This window comes from Erpetoichthys calabaricus, chromosome 4, assembly GCF_900747795.2.
Source record: "Erpetoichthys calabaricus chromosome 4, fErpCal1.3, whole genome shotgun sequence".
In the NCBI taxonomy this organism is placed as follows: Eukaryota; Metazoa; Chordata; class Cladistia; order Polypteriformes; family Polypteridae; genus Erpetoichthys; species Erpetoichthys calabaricus.
The window spans coordinates 182,475,816-182,496,140 of record NC_041397.2 but is presented as its reverse complement, the minus strand read 5'-3'; the positions used below and the strand labels follow the sequence as shown (position 1 = coordinate 182,496,140).

At 37.7% G+C, this 20,325-nt stretch overlaps 1 protein-coding gene across 5 annotated transcripts in view; it reads right to left on the bottom strand.

Moving 5' to 3' along the window:
* Positions 1–20,325, bottom strand: part of herc2 (HECT and RLD domain containing E3 ubiquitin protein ligase 2) — a 488,151-nt gene that overhangs the window by 137,399 nt on the left and 330,427 nt on the right. For all 5 annotated transcript variants that reach the window (XM_051927044.1, XM_051927043.1, XM_051927046.1 and 2 more), the window contains exons 37-41: positions 15,148–15,340; positions 13,542–13,724; positions 5,848–6,032; positions 5,442–5,589; positions 5,131–5,327 (exon numbers count right to left, since the gene is read on the bottom strand). In XM_051927044.1, coding sequence (XP_051783004.1) covers positions 5,131–5,327; positions 5,442–5,589; positions 5,848–6,032; positions 13,542–13,724; positions 15,148–15,340 — 906 coding nt within the window. The remainder of the gene's footprint in view (positions 1–5,130; positions 5,328–5,441; positions 5,590–5,847; positions 6,033–13,541; positions 13,725–15,147; positions 15,341–20,325) is intronic.

Here is a 20,325-nt window from a genome sequence, read left to right as displayed (position 1 = left end):
AGTGGATGCAGTGGATTATCCATGATTGACAGGAGCCTGCTCAGTGCCCGTCACTCTGCCATGGATGTCAAACTGTCCAGCTCCATGCCTACTATAGAGCCTGCCTTCCTCACCAGTTTGTCCAGGCGTGAGGCGTCCTTCTTCTTTATGCTGCCTCCCCAGCACACCACCGCGTAGAAGAGGGCACTCGCCACAACCGTCTGATAGAACATCTGCAGCATCTTATTGCAGATGTTGAAGGACGCCAGCCTTCTAAGGAAGTATAGTCGGCTCTGTCCTTTCTTGCACAGAGCATCAGTATTGGCAGTCCACTCCAATTTATCATCCAGCTACACTCCCAGGTATTTATAGGTCTGCACCCTCTGCACACAGTCACCTCTGATGATCACGGGGTCCATGAGGGGCCTGGGCCTCCTAAAATCCACTACCAGCTCCTTGGTTTTGCTGGTGTTCAGGTGTAGGTAGTTTGAGTTGCACCATTTAACAAAGTCCTTGATTAAGTCCCTATACTCCTCCTCCTGCCCACTCCTGATGCAGCCCTCGATAGCAGTGTCGTCAACGAACTTTTGCACGTGGCAGGACTCAGAGTGGTACTGGGAGTCCGATGTATATAGGCTGAACAGGACCGGAGAAAGTACAGTCCTCTGCAGCGCTCCTGTGTTGCTGACTACAATGTCAGACCTGCAGTTCCTGAGACGCACATACTGAGGTCTGTATTTAAGATAGTCCACGATCCATGCTACCAGTTATGAATCTACTCCCATCTCTGCCAGCCTGTCCCTGAGGAGCAGAGGTTGGATGGTGTTGAAGGCACGAGAGAAGTCCAGAAACATAATTCTTACAACACCACTGCCTCTGTCCAAGTGGGAGAGGGATCGGTGTAGCATGTGTATGATGGCATCCTCCGCTCCCACCTTCTCCTGGTATGCGAACTGCAGAGGGTCAAGGGCGTGGCGGACCTGTGGCCTCAGGTGGTGAAGCAGCAGCTGCTCCATGGTTTTCATCACATGTGATGTGAGAGCGATAGGCCGGAAGACATTCAGCTCAGTAGGATGTGATACCTTTGGGACTGGGGTGATACAAGATGTTTTCCAAAGCCTGGGGACTCTCCCCTATTCCAGGCTCAGGTTGAAGATACGCTGTAGGGGACTTCCCAGCTCCAACGCACAGGCCTTCAGCAGTCGTGGCAATACTCCATCTGGACCCGCGGCTTTGCTGGCAAAAAGTCTCCTCAGCTCTCTGCTTACCTGGGCTGCTGTAATTGTGGGTTGGGGTAAACTCTCTCCTATGCCGGTATCAGCAGAAGGATGGGTGGAGGGTGCAGTACTCCGAGCTGAGAGTTGGTTAGGGTGGTCAAACCTGTTAAAAAAGTTGTTCATCTGGTTTGCTCTCTCCACATCTCTTTCGATGGTGGCACCCTGCTTCAAGCTGCAGACAGTGATGATCTTCATCCCATCCCACACTTCCTTCATGCTGTTATTCTGCAACTTCTGCTCCAGCTTTCTCCTGTACTGCTCCTTCACCGCCCTGAGCTGGACTCGGAGTTCCTTCTGCACGTGCTTGAGCTCATGCTGATCACCGCCTTTAAAAGCCCTTTTCTTCTGGTTCAAAAGTCCCTTGATGTCACTTGTAATCCATGGCTTGTTGTTAGCATAGCAGCGTACTGTTCTTACTGGAACTACAATGTCCATACAGAAGTTGATATAGTCAGTAGTGCAGTCAACAACCTCTTCAATGTTCTCACTCTGTGACCCCTGCAGGATATCCCAGTCCGTAGTTCCAAAGCAGACTCTCAGAGCCTGCTCTGCCTCAGCGGACCACTTCCTTCATGCTGTTATTCTGCAACTTCTGCTCCAGCTTTCCCCTGTACTGCTCCTTCGCCGCTCTAAGCTGGACTCGGAGTTCCTTCTGCACGCGCTTGAGCTCATGCTGATCACCGCCTTTAAAAACCATTTTCTTCTGGTTCAAAAGGCCCTTGATATCACTTGTAATCCATGGCTTGTTGTTAGCATAGCAGCGTACTGTTCTTACTGGAACTACAATGTCCATACAGAAGTTGATGTAGTCAGTAGTCCAGTCAACTACCTCCTCAATGTTCTTACTATGTGATCCCTGCAGGATATCCCATTCCGTAATTCCAAAGCAGTCTCTCAGAGCCTGCTCTGCCTCAGGGGTCCACTTCCTGAATGAGCGTGTGGTTGTAGGTAGCTCCCTCACTCTTGGTTTGTTGTGAGGCTGAAGCAGAACCAGGTTATGATCTGCTTTCCCAAGCACAGGCAGCGGGGTGGCGCTATATGCGTCTTTAACGTTTGCATGCAGTAGGTCAATAGTCCTATTTCCCCGGGTGTTACAATCCACATACTGGGAGAAGGCAGGTAATGTTTTGTCCAGCGTTACATGGTTGAAGTCTCCAGCGATTAGCACAAGTGCCTCGGGGTGTTATGTTTGTAATGTAGCCACAATATATTACAAAATGTTACATTTAGATTTTACAGATATGACTTTTCTCTTAACATGACGGACACAGTAAAACTACTTCATTCATCTGTACACTGACTACACTAAAATTTCATTTTTAGGCCGTTTCTGCTGTTGCAGTACTACTAGTCTGACGGTAATTTAAAACCTGACATTTAAAATCATTATTGTAGGAAATATGGTCATATAAACCTAAATTTTAAGTCTTTATAATTGCTTCAAAAACTTTTGGAAACTAACTTTAAAATATACCTTTATTATTAAAAAAAAACATAGTATTAATTCAATCTTTTATATTGCTGCAAGATGCCTGAAAAGTAATACATGCTTTTGTTTTTAGCTGACTTGATTATTGTAATGAACTTCTATCAGGACTACAAAAAATAATATTAATTGGCTACACCTTGTTCAAAACAAAGCAGAAAGATTCTTAATGAAAGAGACAAAATTTGATGCTCTTTCATCTGTATTAGCATCACAACAATTGCTACCTGTGTCTTTGGGACTAATTTTAAAATAATTTTAATTGTATCTTTCTATATTTTGGAATGCCTGTTCCTAAACATCCCTAATCGTAATCTTAGACCTCTGAACACTGGCTTCATAAAGAATATATACATAAAAAAACAAAAAACTGATGAGGTACCCTTTACTTTTATGCAACTGAAGTCTGGAGTAATTTACCAACAGAGGTACATGATATTTATACTGCTAAAATCTGGCCTCTTCATAATTTATTTGTAATGCATCTCCTGTAAATAATTACATCTATTACAGTATAATTGCATATTTTAAGCTTTGCACTTGTTAACAGCAATGAGTACTACTATTTTCATAGAATACAACTACTAAATAAATGTAAAAATTCATGCTTAATCTTTATAGTTTCTAATGACTTCACCTGTCTTTGTTTTCTCTTTCTGGTACCCTGTGGTGGTAGCTTGATTTTGTTTTTCCTTTTTCCTCTTGTATTGGTACTTGAATGTTTGACTAATACTGTCACTAATATGATTCCTGCAGTACAGAATCTTCAAAGACTTCTATCATATATAGATAATAATGGATTACCTAATCACATGTTGAGTTTTTCCTCTACCACCCTTGCCAGATTGATTTTTTCTTTTCATCTCCTCAGTGGTCCTCTAAACAGCTTCAAATCAGACATTGACTTTCACTATTTTATCCAATAGAAACTTATAACTTATAAACTGGGGATTCTTCCATATTTCCTCTAACATAACATTAACACTTCTGTGCTTCCTCTTCTACTACTTGTAAAGGCCTTTGAGCTACACTTGGTATGTAAATATTGTAAATATCGTTCTTGCTCTCGTAACGTATTAATAATTTTAATTGTTTTACCTAAAACAATTTATTAATGGTTACAACACTAAAAAGGCAATCACAAGATGCAGGTATTCCAAATACAATCATGGCAGAATTCTGAGGCTTTCACTATACAGCCAAAAGCCAATTATATATTGTCACACATGTGCAAGTAGGGGGACGTTGTGTGGACCAAGTAAAGGTAATTCCACGCCAGGCCAGGGGACGGCAGGGTGCACTAAACCTTCTCCTGTTGTCTCTACAGACCAGCCGCAGGAAAACCTATCTGAGTCAGTCATGACACTTCCAGTTCCGGCACCCAGAAGAACATCACTCCAGTTCCGGCACCCAGAAGAACATCACTTTCGATTCCAGGACCAAGAAGAATGTCACTTCCGGTTCCGGTGCACAGACTGATGTCAGAAGGACATCACTTCCAGTTATCTGACATCACTTCCAGTCTGATCATTTAAAGCCGCCATCTTTCCCAACTCTCATCAGTTCTATCTTGGACTCAGTGCTATCAACAGTTCTTTATTACTTAAAAAACTATTTGCAGCCAGGATTATTATATGGGTGGCTGCCCCAAACCTTTTTACGTGTGTCGAGTCTGTTCATTTTCACAATATATATATTATATATAATCTACCAAAATAAAGATCCACATATATTTAAAAAGTCTACAGTTGTAATCAATATGATATGTACTATTAATTTTATGAAGCAATTATTAAAAAAAAAAGCTGCACTAGTTTATTATCTAACAATATACTCATACACTTTAGAGAAAAACAGATAGTCAGCAGAAGTTACTGTGGGAAGGTTGTGACAAAGGTGAAGAACGCTGAGCAACTTGAGTATATAAAATTTCTAACCCTCTTAAAAGGCACATGGTACAAAACCACCAACTTTATTTTTTGCATTATGACTTTAGTTAACATCACTAAAAATGGTTTATTATTAATCTGTTATTGAGCATATTCAATCTCATCAGAATCACAATGTAAACTGTTCAGCTGTTGGAATATATAGTGCTGAACATAATGTTCCACCTATATATTTGCTTACTCAAAAACTACTAACTTTCTATATTTGTAAAACAATGTAAAATTTTATTACAAAACTGCAAAGGATCTGATTTATGTTAATAAGAGATTAATAAATTTGAAAAGTTCCACAGTAAGATTTATCCCAAAAAAAAAAAAAAAAAGGATAATCTAGGTATATAGCATCTTTAATGGAAGTCCTGTAAATAGTTTGATCTGGCAATTAGTTCACAAAATATAATGCATTTACAAAGGCACAGGTTTAAAAGGTTTCACTTACTGCTTCTGAATGTTTTCCAGCCATGACAGATGTGATGCAATTGAGTTGGGAGTTTATGTACTCATTAATGAGTCCATTCCATTGATTCAGGGAATGAAGAGTTCTTAGAACTGCTACAATTTCTTCTGCCAGTGTGCTGCTATGGGTTGCTGTCAATGATGCTTGAGGTCGCAATTTCCTCCTTCTTTGGGCTCCTTCTAATAAATAAATACATAAATAGTTAGGTTAACACCCTCAGAATTTCAGGTATAATTTGTAATGCTGCTAGAAATAATAAATTATAATGCTTAAATATATACATTTGTTCTTACCTCTCAAAAGGGGAAGATCAGATGAACAAGTGCTCAATAAACTGCCTAAAAAAACAAAAAGTTTTTCAACCAGAAATTTCATGTCCTTTGCTCTTTCCAGTTTTTCCCAGGAAGGTAAAACAGACTGTAGCAATCGAAGTGCAAGTATCTAGTGGGAGAAAAAGATGGCAATAATGTTAAATGCAAAATACTTGGTACACAATACTATGATGCTCTTAAATGCAGTATTATAACCAATGAATGTAAACAGAACAGGAGAATACCATAACTGCCATACTTAGGGCAATTATGGTTATTTTTTTTTATTTAGTGGCAAACTTTCACATATCTGCACATTCCAATCATTATAATTAATGGCAATGTTGCTCCTTGAACTTCCTATACTTTATTCCTGTTATATCTTTACCTGTCTCTGCAATGTTACAGCATTAAAAGACTGATGACCTTCAACAATCTTGATAAGGAGATTGATCCACTGGGAGGTGCTAAGTGTGCTACACATCTGAGGCATCAGTGCAACACTGCGGATAAATCCAAGAGTACACCAGCTTCTGTGTTGTTCTTTGCAAACCTGTTTACTCACAGAAGAAGCTAAAAAGAAATACAAGATTCAGTCAGTATTTTAAGTGACTAAAATGACTAAAAAAATTGTACTTCAGATATTCAAAATAAAACACCTTACTGATGTTTTATCAAACTGTACACCTAGAACTATTTAATGTGACTGCTACCAGTACTACAAATTTTAACAATACTGCAACATCAAACTATCCATTGTTTTATAAAAAGTGCTATATTTTTCACTATTTTTATTTTTCCTTGTTTCTCACTATGCTGTTTTCCAGAAAAGGTAGCTAATCTGGAAGAGAATATACAGCATTCATCCTCTTCATCCTAAAGCCTATACAAACAAACTTAGTACAGAAAATGGAATCTATAATAATAAAAGGCAAAGCCCTCACTGACTGACTGACTCACTCACTCACTCACTCACTGACTGACTGACTCACTCATCACTAATTCTCCAACTTCCCGTGTAGGTGGAAGGCTGAAATTTGGCAGGCTCATTCCTTACAGCTTACTTACAAAAGTTAGGCATTTTTCATTTCTAAATTATACGCGTAATGGTCATAACTGGAACCTCTTTTTTGTCCATATACTGTAATGGTAGGCAGCAAGATGGCCGTAGGAGACTGAGTTGCGTGTCGCGTCATCACGCCTCCCACGTAATCACGTGAAGTGACTGTGAACTCAGTACGTAGAAAAGAAGGAGGAGCCCCAAAGAGTGCAGAAGAAAACATTCATTACACAATTGACAAGGCAGCGAAACAATAAGAAGCGAGTGAGTGACGCATACAAGCATCTTCATAAGACACGAGGTATAAAAAAGCACGGTGTAAACCGTAAGTCTAAATTAACTTTATAGAAACGCTCCCGCTGCCGTTTGCAATACCATATTCGCGAGATACAAGTTTAATGAGAAGACAGGAGGTATAAAAAAGCACGGTGTAAACCGTAACCTTAACTTTATAGAAACGCTCCCGGTGCCGTTTGCAATGCCATATTCGCGAGATACAAGTTTAATGAGAAGACACGAGGTATAAACGAGAGTTTGCATCACTTTGTAACAGAGTTAAAATTGCTGTAGCGAGAAACTTTTAACTGCCGGGTCGCATACTATGCATCTTCAAAGCACGGTGTAAACAGTAAGTTTAAATTGAGTTTATAGAAACGCTCCCGCTGCCGTTTGCAATACCATATTAGATGACTTTGTAACAGAGTTAAAATTGCTGGAGCGATAAATTTTTAACTGCCGGGTCATGTCGCGTGTTCTTGGGTAGGTACACCAAAAAATGTATACATTTATGCATGTAATGGGCAAACAAAAAATGTACTATACCCGAAAGCACTACAGTAGTACTCAATGTATCTTTACTTCTTAAATGTTAATGTTTTACTGTTTAATAATTTATACGCTTCTTATATGTTATTCAGATTCTTTTATCAAAATACCAGTAACAGCGCACTGCACGATAACGTGGAGTGAATACACTTGACATGACCATTCATAGTATTTATCCTCTTTCTCTGTACGTTTACCATTCGTTTGCTCAGACGTTGATGCGCTTGCTGCTTAATAAGCAGCTCTTGACCCTAGCGTCCCGCTGCTTCTCTTCTTTCGTCGGCATCTTTTCCCGTTAAAACTGATTTTTTTTAAAACTTAGTATGTTTTCTTTAATTTTTCAGTTAAGCTGGCACTTAAGTCTTCAATCTGCCTCAAGAATGATTAGCGAAGGTGGTAGACAATGAAAACGTCAGCCGTACGCATCCGCCACGCACGCACTGGTGCGCGCAGCTCTGAGTTGATTCTACAATAAAATAAAATAAAGATAAAAAGAGTAATAACTTGCAGCACCGCTATTCAATTACACTTGCCTAACGCCTCTCCTAAGGGGAAATACTGTGGGATCTGGGCATCCGTCAAAGCAGCAATCACAAGCCCGATTAGAAAGCGGGAAGCTGTGATTTGTCGTCTCCCTCCCATGTAACAATCACAGCCCGTGTTGCAACGCACTATGTATGTATATGTATATATGTGTATGTGTGTGTATATGTATGTGTGTATATATATATATATATATATATATATATATATATATATATATATATATATATATATATATGTGTTCATATGTGTGGGAAAGCGAATAGTAGACGTGACGTAGTATCTGTGTACCAAATTTCAAGTCAATAGGTGAAATGGTTTGCGAGCTACAGCTGACTTAAAATCCTGGACAGACAAACGAATAGCCACGGTAGTGTTTTATAGAAGAACATTTTAATGTTTAATAATTTATATTTATATGCAATGTGCTTCTTATATATTACTTCATATTCTCAAATGATAATGATGTTAATGTTGTTTATATTGATTTCTATGTTATTGTAAGTGCTCTTTATTTGTGGAAAAATAAATTTGGCAATTAAACTTATTTTATACATACATTTTATTTTTTTCTCTTGCACTCAGTGAGCGAATCCACTGGGTAATCAGCTATATATATATATATATATATATATACATAGATAGATATATGTGTATGTATGTAGATATACAAATATGTATATATATGTATATATGTTTATATATATGTAGATATATATATATATATATATATATATATATATAGCTGATTACCCAGTGGATTCGCTATATATAGATAGATAGATATATGTGTATGTATGTAGATATACAAATATGTATATATATGTATATATGTTTATATATATGTAGATATACAAATATGTATATGTATATCTATACTAATAAAAGGCAAAGCCCTCACTGACTCACTCACTCACTGACTGACTGACTCACTCATCACTAATTCTCCAACTTCCCGTGTAGGTGGAAGGCTGAAATTTGGCAGGCTCATTCCTTACAGGTTACTTACAAAAGTTAGGCAGGTTTCATTTCGAAATTCAAAGCGTAATGGTCATAACTGGAACATATTTTTTGTCCATACACTGTAATGGAGGAGGCGGAGTCACGTATCGCGTCATCACGCCTCCTACGTAATCACGTGAACTAAAAACAAGGAAGACATTTACAGCACGAGTCACACGCGGGAACGAAGGTAAATGACGTTAATTTTTGACTGTCTTTTAATACTGTGTAAGCATACATATTAACACATGTGCAATTAAACGTGTGCATTTACGGGCTGATTTCTCAGGCTTAAAAGCTCACCTTTTATCAAACGCGGGAAGAAAGGTAACTGACGTTGTTCACTGTCTTTTAATACTGTGTAACCATACATATTAACACATGTCCAATGAAACGTGTGCATTTACGGGGTGATTTCTCAGGCTTAAAAGCTCGCCTTTTACTAAAAAGGTAAATGCAAAACTATTTTCAATCAGTTTATTGAAACGCTCCCGTTAAGGATTGCAATAACATATTCGCGAGATAAAAGAACGAAGTAGGGGGAAATGGAGGAACAGCCGCAAACAGCGAACAGCAAAAAATTAATTAAACAATTGAGAACGGAGCGAGTTAAGCATACAAGCATGTTCATAAGGGAAACAAAGCACGGTGTAAAACGTAACTTTAAATTAAGTTTATAGAAACGCTCCCGCTGCGGATTGCAATAACATATTCGCGAGATAAAAGTTTAATGACAAGACACGAGGTATAAACGAACCACACGCCGTGGCGCAACGTTAGGGGCAACAGTTTCAACCATTCTATGATCTGCTTCTCGCAACTGAAAGACGGCACATGGCGGATGTTAGCCGACTTGCTGACCGCAACGTTAGGGGCTTCAACTATGGCGCTGACGCCACATCTCAGTGCCAACACTTTGCAGACTGTACTTAAAAGACACGCCCTCCTCACTGGACAGTTAAAAACACCAATCAAACTAACGATGACATCAAGTATTACCCAATCAAAAGTACGAAAGGAGGCATCTTCATAAAATGCGTGTGGGATGATTTGCATGAGACGCTGCTTTAAAAAAAAAATGATAAAAAAAATACGGGATAAATCCCGTCCAATATTGATTCAAAACGGGACACGCAATTTCATTCTCAAACGCGGCACGATTCCGTATTTTAAAGGACGGGTGGCAACCCTACAGTGCCAGGTAACCACCCATACAATCACATTGTGATTCAGACTAGGAATGCAATGAATGTAATTACCCCGATCTACATACAAGGCGAAAGTCTTGCAACATTCAAAGATGATGGTTTGGGATAAGTACACCATACAACATAAAACAGCTTATGAAGCCTTGAACCGAAAAAAGCAACATCTCAGAGATCGTAAAAAAAAAAAAGGAGGTAATGTCGTTTTACTCGCTGTAGATTTAGTCAAACATTACCAGTTATTCCACGAGGGAGACCAGCAGATGAACTCAACGCGTGTTTAAAATCCATGCTTCTCCCACGGTCGGTTATATGTCGCGTGTTCTCGGGTAGGTACACCAAAAAATGTATACATTTAAGCATGTAATGGGCAAAGAAAAAATGAGGTATACCCGAAGGCACTGCAGTAGTACTCAATGTAACTTTACTTCTTAAATGTTAATGTTTTACTGTTTAATAATTTATACGCTTCTTATATATTGTTCAAACTCTTTTATCAAAATACCAGTGACAGCGCAATGCACGATAACATGGAGTGAATACACCATACGCATCTGCCCACGGCCGCCCTGGTGTGCGCAGATAGGAGTTGATTCTAAAATCAAATAAACATAAAAAGAGTAATACAATCATCACCCATAAAGCGGATAGCAGACGTGACGTATTATATGTGTACCACATTTCAAGTCAATAGGTGAAACGGTTTGCAAGCTACAGGTGATTTAAAATCCTGGACAGACCAACGAAAAGCCACGGTAGCAAATTATAGAAGAAGATTTTACTGTTTAATAATTTATATTTATATGAAATGTGCTTCTTATATATTACTTCATATTCTCATATGATAATGATGTTAATGTTGTTTATATTGATTTCTATGTTATTGTAAGTGCATCTATGTGTGTATATGTATGTATGTATGTATGTATGTATGTGTATATATATATATATATATAAAAAATATATATATAAAAAATATATGTGTATATGTATATATAATATATCTGTATATGTGTGTATATGTGTGTGTATATGTGTATATGTATATATATATGACAGCAACACTCATAACAATGACAACACAATTACATTGACAATCATGTTCCGTTTTTTTTAAAATGTTTCCTTTACTTTTTCATAACCTCTTTAACACACTACTTCTCCGCTGCGAAGCGCGGGTATTTTGCTATATGTATATATATGTTTACATAACCTCTTTAACATACTACTTCTCCGCTGCGAAGCGCGGGTATTTTGCTAGTATATGTATATATGTAGATATACAAATATGTATATGTATATATATGTATATGTGTCTGCATGTGTGTGTATATATATATATATATATATATATATATATATATATATATATATATATATATATATGTATGTGTATATATATGTTGATATATGTATATATATGTGGATGTGTATATGTATATATTTATGTATATACAGTATGTTTATGTATATATATGTTTACATAACCTCTTTAACACACTACTTCTCCGCTGCGAAGCGCGGGTATTTTGCTAGTATAAAAATAAGTTCAAGTTTTATTGTCATGTGTTCCTAGTACAATGAAATTTTTACTTGCATGTCTTCTCAGAGCTGTTAACAAAAATAAAATTAGAACAATGACACACACGTAAAAAATAAGTATAGCATGCATAAAATTGATATACAGTGGAACCTTGGTTCACGAATGTCTCGGAACATATACAAATCGGTTTACGACCAAAACATTCGCCAAACTTTTGCATCTGTTCACCACCACACAATCGGTATATGAACAAGCCAGTTTCCCTTTCGGTTTGTGTGCGCCAATGATTTCCGCACGTGTTCAGTCTCTCCCTGTGCATTCCCTGTGCAGCGAGCGAGCCAGAGAGAGAAAGCGAGAGACAATGCGACACACACAGGCGCACGAGAGACACACACACATAGGTGCACGAGAGAGAGAGACACACACATACAGGCGCGGGAGAAAGAGACACACAGACAGGCGCGCGCGAGAGAGAGACACACACAGACAGGCGTGCGAGAGAGACACACACACACACAAACAGGCGCGCGAGAAGAGACACACACACACACACACACACAGGAGCGAGAGAGAGACACACACACACACAGGAGCACGAGAGATAGACATACACACACACACACACAGGCGCGCCACAGAGAGACACACACACATACACAGGCATGCCACAGAGAGACACACACACAGGCGCGCCAGAGAGAGACACACACAGGCGCATGAGAGAGAGACGCACACACAGCGGCGCGCGAGAGACACACACACACACACACACTGAGGCAGCGGTGAGACACGACACACATATGCACAAGAGAAAGAGAGAGGGGGCTGGACACATAAGGCAGAGAAGGCAGTTAAAGAATGCACCAGGCTTGATTTTGTTTTCACTTCTGTTCACAGCGATCGGTTCGTAGCATGCATTGTTGCAATGTTACTTTTCTTGGTGGTTTATTAAATTACGGATTTTTCAAAAGTTCATTTTTTTCCCTGTGCTTAAAACTCATTAAAAAAGTGTTTTTAGCGAGCGGTTCGTAGTGCTATAGCGCGAACTCTTGCAGTGTTAAGTTTTCTCTGTTGTTCAAGGTTTTTTCAGTGTTATTCAATGTTTTTACATTTAGTTTACTATTATGCTGTGCATTCTATGGTATAATTAACTATATCTGTGCTTAAAAACTTTAAAAAATATATATTTACATACAGTTCATATGGTCTGGAACAGATTAATTGTATTTACATACAATCCTATGGGGGAAATTACTTTGGTTCATGACCAAATCGGGTTACGACCAGAGTTTTGGAACGAATTATGGTCTTGAACCGAGGTTCCACTGTACAATATACACAATTTATATATGCAAGTATTTGTTTATATAGAAACTAAGGCTGTCAGAGTTAACGTGTTAATTCATGTGATTCATTACAAAGGGATAATATGCCATTTTTCCTTATTGGATTTAACGGGTGTGTCATTCCTCAAAGGGAATCATGCTTAAATTATAAACTGCAGTAGTAAGAACAAATTTGGACTAGCTAATGATAATGAGAGTCTAAAAAGAACTCATGACATGTATAATCTTAATAAATTCTTCTACGTTTGTTAAATCTCTTCTGTATGTATGATCTTCGTACGTAAACAATAATAATTCTGTTATTAAACAGCTGAGTTTGGCAACAATAGGTTAAATACAAGACAATAAAACAAAAGTTTGTATCTGGAAACCTCTGTGAGAGTACATATAGTGCATAATTATTCTTTCATAATACATATTTATTTCAATAAATTAAGCTCTTTAAAAGCCATGATTAAAAAAAACTGAATAGTGTTTACTCTATCATATTTACTCTGATCCAAACTTCATTATAAAAACATTTCCTGTTGAAGTATGTGAAGAGTACTATAAACTTACTGGTTTTGTCAGTTGCTCCACTTTCAACTAACATGTGGAGGAGACCACAAAGTGTCTTGATAGCTTCTGACTGCATAACTTCAGCATGAATTCCGGCAGAAAGACAAAGTGTCTTTAACAGATTTACAGTGCTATTCAACATCATAGCAGTAGGATGAATGCTCCTTTCTAATGGTTCAGTCTCTGAAAATTTACATAAAAAGAAACCATATTGAATATTATTGAAATACAACTAAATATGATATATCAATCACTATACAAAGTATGAATGGTAATGCTATAGGACCTCATTTGCATGTAATTTCTCAGATAATGGATTTAAAAAAAATAAAAAATTACAACCATTATTACTTAATTGTGCAAACACAGACTTCCATACAATAATTTAAGATGTAACCAGCCTCCTGTGTGATTTCCACATAACTTCCAAGGCATTTTTGTATGTAGCAAGCTTTAAAACAAGGACTTGAAAGCACCAAGGAGCCTTTAAAACAGCGTTATGCTTGGCAGAAACAAAAACCTAATTAGATCAGACAGTTCCTCACACAGCCATAAAGGACATTGAAGTCAGAGTCTATGTTAATGGTAAGTTTAAAAAAGTTGCAAGGTTTAAAAATAAATACTGGTCAAAATAAGCAAGCAGCAACAATATTTCTAGTGGTCCTATAAAGAATAAATTAAATAAATTAGACCTGAAGAAACAAACAGTTAAGAAAGGCCATCTTTAATTCCAATTAGATGTAATAAAATACAAATGGTGAATTCAGAAGCAATGTAGCAATATGTTTTGCAGTCTGACTAAACTTAAATCTAACTTTACGGCCTAAATAAAAATTGTTATATTTAAGACAAGCCCTTTATAACAAATCTCAATGAATAATAATGAGAACAGTATTTTGTTATTTGCTGTTTTCTTATCAAGAAAACATCAATGTGTAGCTAAATCTATACTGAAGTAACTAACAAAGGAAGGAAAACAGAAATGCCCTAAAATGTTCCATTAGCATTGTCAAAGGTAAGATCTTAAGCAAATGAGCATAGAAAAATGGTATGGTATTAACATGCCACAAATATTAAGAAAATAATTTTTGAATTATTTTATTTCATTTTTGCATTCTTTAAAACATGTTTAGCAATCTATTATGGAACCCACTTAACCCTGTTGAGAGTTGCAGGTGGTGAAGACTATCCCATTAGCACAGTGTGCAAGGCCTTGAACAGGACACCTGTTCATTAGGAAGGAACCACTCCTGGTGTACACTCGGGCACATATATACATTAATACAATGTACAATTTAGAACTGCCAGTCAATGTACCAGGCACTTTTTTGTGAGGCAGGAGAACCAAAAATGGAAAAAATAAAATCAATATAGAAAATTTAATCCATGTGGTATTTTTTTAATTGGTACAAAATCGGTTATGACTTAATGTATGAAACTCTGAAGTGATGACACCTTAAAATGTGAAAATCTAAATGGTACTAACATTTAATAATGTCTGAGAAAGATCAAACTTCAAAATTGAAAACCAAGTATTAGTCATCTTATAACAGTTCTCAAAAGGTACGACTTACTGTACAGTACTTGCATCTCTCAGAATACATACCTATATCATCCTCTGTATCAGAATCTTCTATTGTGGGTTGAGCAGCTGGGAGGGGCTCTGCTAATTTCAAATCATACTTTCCCTCCTTCCCCATCCTGTATGAGTTTGTACTGCCAGTGTCCCACTGCACTCTAATCCAGCCATCTTCTCCCAGTTCTCCAATCACACGTCCTAAACCTGGTGGTGGGCCATCCTTTTTAAAAAATTAAAATGAATATTGTTTTTCCAATATTTTTCATGCAAACAGACTTGGTTCAAAATTCAGACACATCTAATCTAACCACCCAACCAATAAGCATTGCATGGTTGGCAAGATGTCTTCAATTACTTTGTTTTTCTAAATATAATACTATGGCCAAAGCAAAAATAAATTAATAATAAGTAGGCCATGTCAAAAATCATTCACAGAACAGGTAGGATAATAAATTAACTGATAACAGTTCACATTTCACAATATTATGGCAAAAAAATAAAATCCATTCAAGCATTTTCTATACCCACTTTATCTAATTCAGAGTTATGGGTGTACAGAGTCTATAGTGGACACATCAGGCACAAGGCAGGAAACAATATTGAGGGGTGGTTCATCATATGACACCTTCACACCTACTAATACACAGGAGAAAAATCAAAGTGACCAACTACTTCATGCACAACTTTTCTTGATTTCTGAGGAAACCGTGACGTCCTAAGAAAAAATGCATGCTCCACAGAGACAATGACCAGGCCAGGGTTCGAAAAGAGGATTCTGGTATTGTGAGGTAGCAGTTATAACCGCTGAACCAAAGTATAACCCCACAAAAAAAACCAACACACTGAATACTAATTCAAAAGTATGTATAATGAAAAATTGTTTATGACAGGCATATGCAACCTCAGTTTTTACTTGTCCCTATTCAGATGTGATACTTGGATTTGAAGGGTGCCTCCTCCCAACTGTTGTTTTGAGATCTCTCCACAGGTTTTCTATGGGATTTAGATCAGGGCTCCTTGCTGGCTACTTCAGAACTCTCCAGCATTTTGTCTTAAACCATTCCTGGGTGCTTTACAAGTATGCTCTGGGTCGCTGTCCTGATGGAAGACCCATGACAAGCTAACACATTTGTGTTGTATCTGGTGTCTGCTGGTCAGCTTGAATTTGTTTGGAAGTTGCGTTTCTTTATCCACCATTCAAACAAAACTTTGTTGCAATCTTCCTTTAATTTGTCTCTTTCATCCACATACAGGGAGGTTAGCTACAGTGCCATGGGTTGTAAACTTCTTAATGACAATACTGGCAAACAAAAACATTAATATAATAGATATTACACACAATACAAGGATTCTAATATTCCTCAAATGTTTGGAAAAACAGCTATTTATTTAATAAAAACTATTCCTGCAAAAGTGTTAATCTTTGAAGCAGTTTATCTTGTCAAAAATGTATGCGGCAAAATTATTGGCTCCCTTGAAGAGAATAAATCAGACCAAATAATAAGACACCCTTAAAAAACTATAAATAAGATCAAATAAATTTGTATCTTAGGTTAAAATGTTTCCTGTTGTTGCTTTTAATGTCTAGGAAATGTTGTCTATGGCCCTTTCCTGTTTCACTGGGGTATAAATATGAGGTAACACGCTGGTAAAGTCCTTTTCTCATCTATCAACATTAGTAAAACCAAAGAGCTCTTGACTCAAATGAGAAAAAAAGTTGTTGAGCTACATAGACTGGGGAATGGCTACCAAAAAAAAAAAAAAAAAATCGGTATTCAATTGAAGTTACCAATAAGCATTATTGGGGCCACAATAAATACATTTGAAAAGCGTGGGACTTTTGAAAATTTGCAAGGAAGGGGATGCATGTGGATATTATCCCCACACACAGTGAGGATGTTAGGAGAGGCAAAGAGTTCCCAAAGTTCACAATTTCACAACTGCAAAGTTTAGTTGAATCTTGGGAATTCACTGGTTCAAAATCAACTGCAAGATGACACCTGCATGACCAGAAGCTTTATGGATGAACTTTATGGATGAGTGACACAAAAGAAGCCTCTCTGTGTCCAAGACACAAATATCAGCATCTCAATGTTGCCAAGCAGCATTGGAGATACAACTGGAATTGTGTGTTATGGTCAGATGAGATAAAAATTGAGCTTTTTGGCCATACACACTATCACTATGTTTGACAAAAAAGTGAACTGCATAGAAAACAAAGCACTTCATACCCACAGTAAAATGTAGTGGCGGCTCTTTGATGGTTTGGAGCGGTTTTGCTGCCAGTAGTCCAGGGTCTCTCGTTAGGGTCAGTGGCATAATAAACTCAATTAAATACCACAACATTTTAGCCGAAAATCTGGTTGCATCTGTGAAACAGGGCAATGGTTGGGTATTCCAACAAGACAATGATCCGAAGCACATATCAAAATCAATAAACAATTGTTTGCAGAAATGAAGGTTGCCCTCTCAGTCTCCAGATCTGAATCCAATTGAAAATGTGTGGTCTCAATTGAAGAGAGCAGTTCACAAGAGAAAACCCAAGAATTACCATGAGTTGGAAATATTCTGTGTGGAAGACTGGTTCAGGATCCCTACATAAGTCGTTCTAGCCTTGTTAAACACTACAGAAAAAGGCTGAGTGCTGTTATTCTTGCCATGGGAGGCTCCACCAAAATCTAACATTTGGGGTGCCAATATTTTTGGAATCTGCTTTACTATGAAAATGTGTGTTACTAAAGGATAACTTTATTTTGTTCCAAAAGCCTGTTTGAAAATAAAAGCATGAGACTTACCTAATTGTTTAAGCATAACATATTACTCATTGCATGTGTGGTTCCTTTTACATATTAATTATTGCATGCAATTTTTCTTGAAGGGTGCCATTATTTCTGGAGTTGACTGTAAAGTATCTTTAAATGGACCTGTATCCTTGAGACTATCCATGCTTTTCCATAATTATAGTTCTCAAATCCTTGGACAATTCTTTGCTATTCTTCTTTTCACCATGTTTATTGTAGGACACATAGACTTAAAGATTCAGTCTACTTTTCTCCATTTAAACTGGCTGCAAAGTGCGATTTAAAAACAGCGGTTGGGAGGAGGCACACTTCAATATTGAGAGAAACACATTCATGGTTTACAGGAAGTGATTGTTTTCAGTGTTGTTTCTAAAGGACATGCTACCAAAAACTAAGCTGAAGGTTCCAATAATTTTGTCCACTCCACTTCTGGAATTCTGTGTGGATTGGTATCATATTTGACTTTTTCTGTTTTTTTGTTGTTTCAATTCAAACAAAAGAAATACACATACTGTATGAATAGCAAAGCATTTCTAATTGCAATAATTTTCTGGAAGATGTGGTGCATTTTCTTAAAGTGAAGGGGAGCTCTATCCAGCAGAGGGCGATAGCTCCCTGGTTGGAATAAGTTCTTTTTAACTGCAGCCTTTTAAGTAACCCGAAACTAGATAGATAGATAGATAGATAGATAGATAGATAGATAGATAGATAGATAGATAGATAGATAGATAGATAGATAGATAGATAGATAGATAGATAGATAGATAGATAGATAGATAGATAGATAGATAGATAGATAGATAGATAGATAGATAGATAGATAGATAGATAGATAGATAGATACTTTATTAATCCCAATGGGAAATTCACATATATAGATATAATGTAAAAAGGCGATATCCCTCCCATAGTGATATGGCGGTAAGAAATCACATAAGAGAAAATAACTTAGCCTTCTTTAATGACGGTTTACGTGGCATAACAGACGGGAAGCCATGACAAGACCTTTGTGTAGAGTCTGCCATTTTCATCGCTGCCCTGGAAGGATTTTTCAGGATCGGATGACATTACCTTCCATCCGTCCATCGGCTTCAAGGTGTGCCGGGCAATGTTCCAAGGCTTTATATTCTTTCTCCATGTGAACGCCCTTACTTAGGTAAATCATGCCATTCCAAACAAGGCAAAGAGAGGATTCAATTTCATGCACACATGAAATAGTACAATGCCCATTTTCGTAGTTGTCCCTTTCTCATCTTCTAATGCTTGCCTAGCAGTTCTAAATGCTGAGCCCCTGTGTGCTAAATCTGGCCTTAGCTGTGTGAGCGAGTGAGGAGAGAGAGAGAAAGCCAGTAAGTTACAGTGAGCAAGAGCAGGCTTGAAGGCAATGTGTTCCTGTGGTATAGCGGGTCCATAGCTCACATTCAATATTAGTATTATAATTAACCCTGATCTTTTCTTGAGATCACATTTAATAGCCTTAAATGTTTTGTTTGGTCTGTCTTAATTAAAACGGAGTAGACAGAAAATAAAGGTTTATCCCTGTACTTTGACATGATATAGGTAAGCACATTTGAGAAAGAAAATGTGAAATCCTTAAATCACAGATGTCATTATTCGATCAAGTATTAAAATCTGCAGTGCTTTAAAAGCTGGACACATTGTCGAAACCTTAGTATAGAACGGCACATCACTACCTGTGAGTCACGTAGAGTTTTCATTGTTGTTTGCGATTCTGGCCGCTTTTCGCGTACTGAGTTGTTCGGGAGTCACAGTTGAGAAACAGTTTTTTAATGTGTTTTAAGCACAGGGGAAAAAATGAACATGTGGCCCGGTGCATTGTGGAACATTGTGGGTTCACTTCCCGGTTTGTCCCTGTGTGGATAGGAAATTATCCGCGACAAACAAACTGTTTTACACGCTGCAAACCAATCCGCGCCGCTTTTTCAATGTTTTTTAATCCTTCCAGTTGCTAATTAACTAACTAACACCCACCCACTCAGCTTGTGTGAAAAAAATGCGCCCGTTCTTTTATCAAAGACTTGGTGATCATGTTTTGTAGACTCAATATATATTGGCTTTTCACTCAGCGCGAGGCCGCGCATTCATCTGGGATTATTACATCTTGCTAGACTAATCTGCTACACGGCTGCGTTTGAAAAACCGACTTATCCCGGATGAGTTTCACCGGCATTAATGATTAGGAATCTGGTTGGAACAAAACCATGCAGCCACAGGGGTTCACCAGGACCGAGTTTGGCAAACACTGCTGAATAGAGACGAAACCGACTCCGGTGAGGAGTGGGGGCGGGCAAAGTAGTTGGAGCTATTGATTATTCAGTGTTGTTTGCCTGGGTGTCTGATGTGCTCAACAGGATTATAAATAAAAGGAAAACAATGTGAAGGC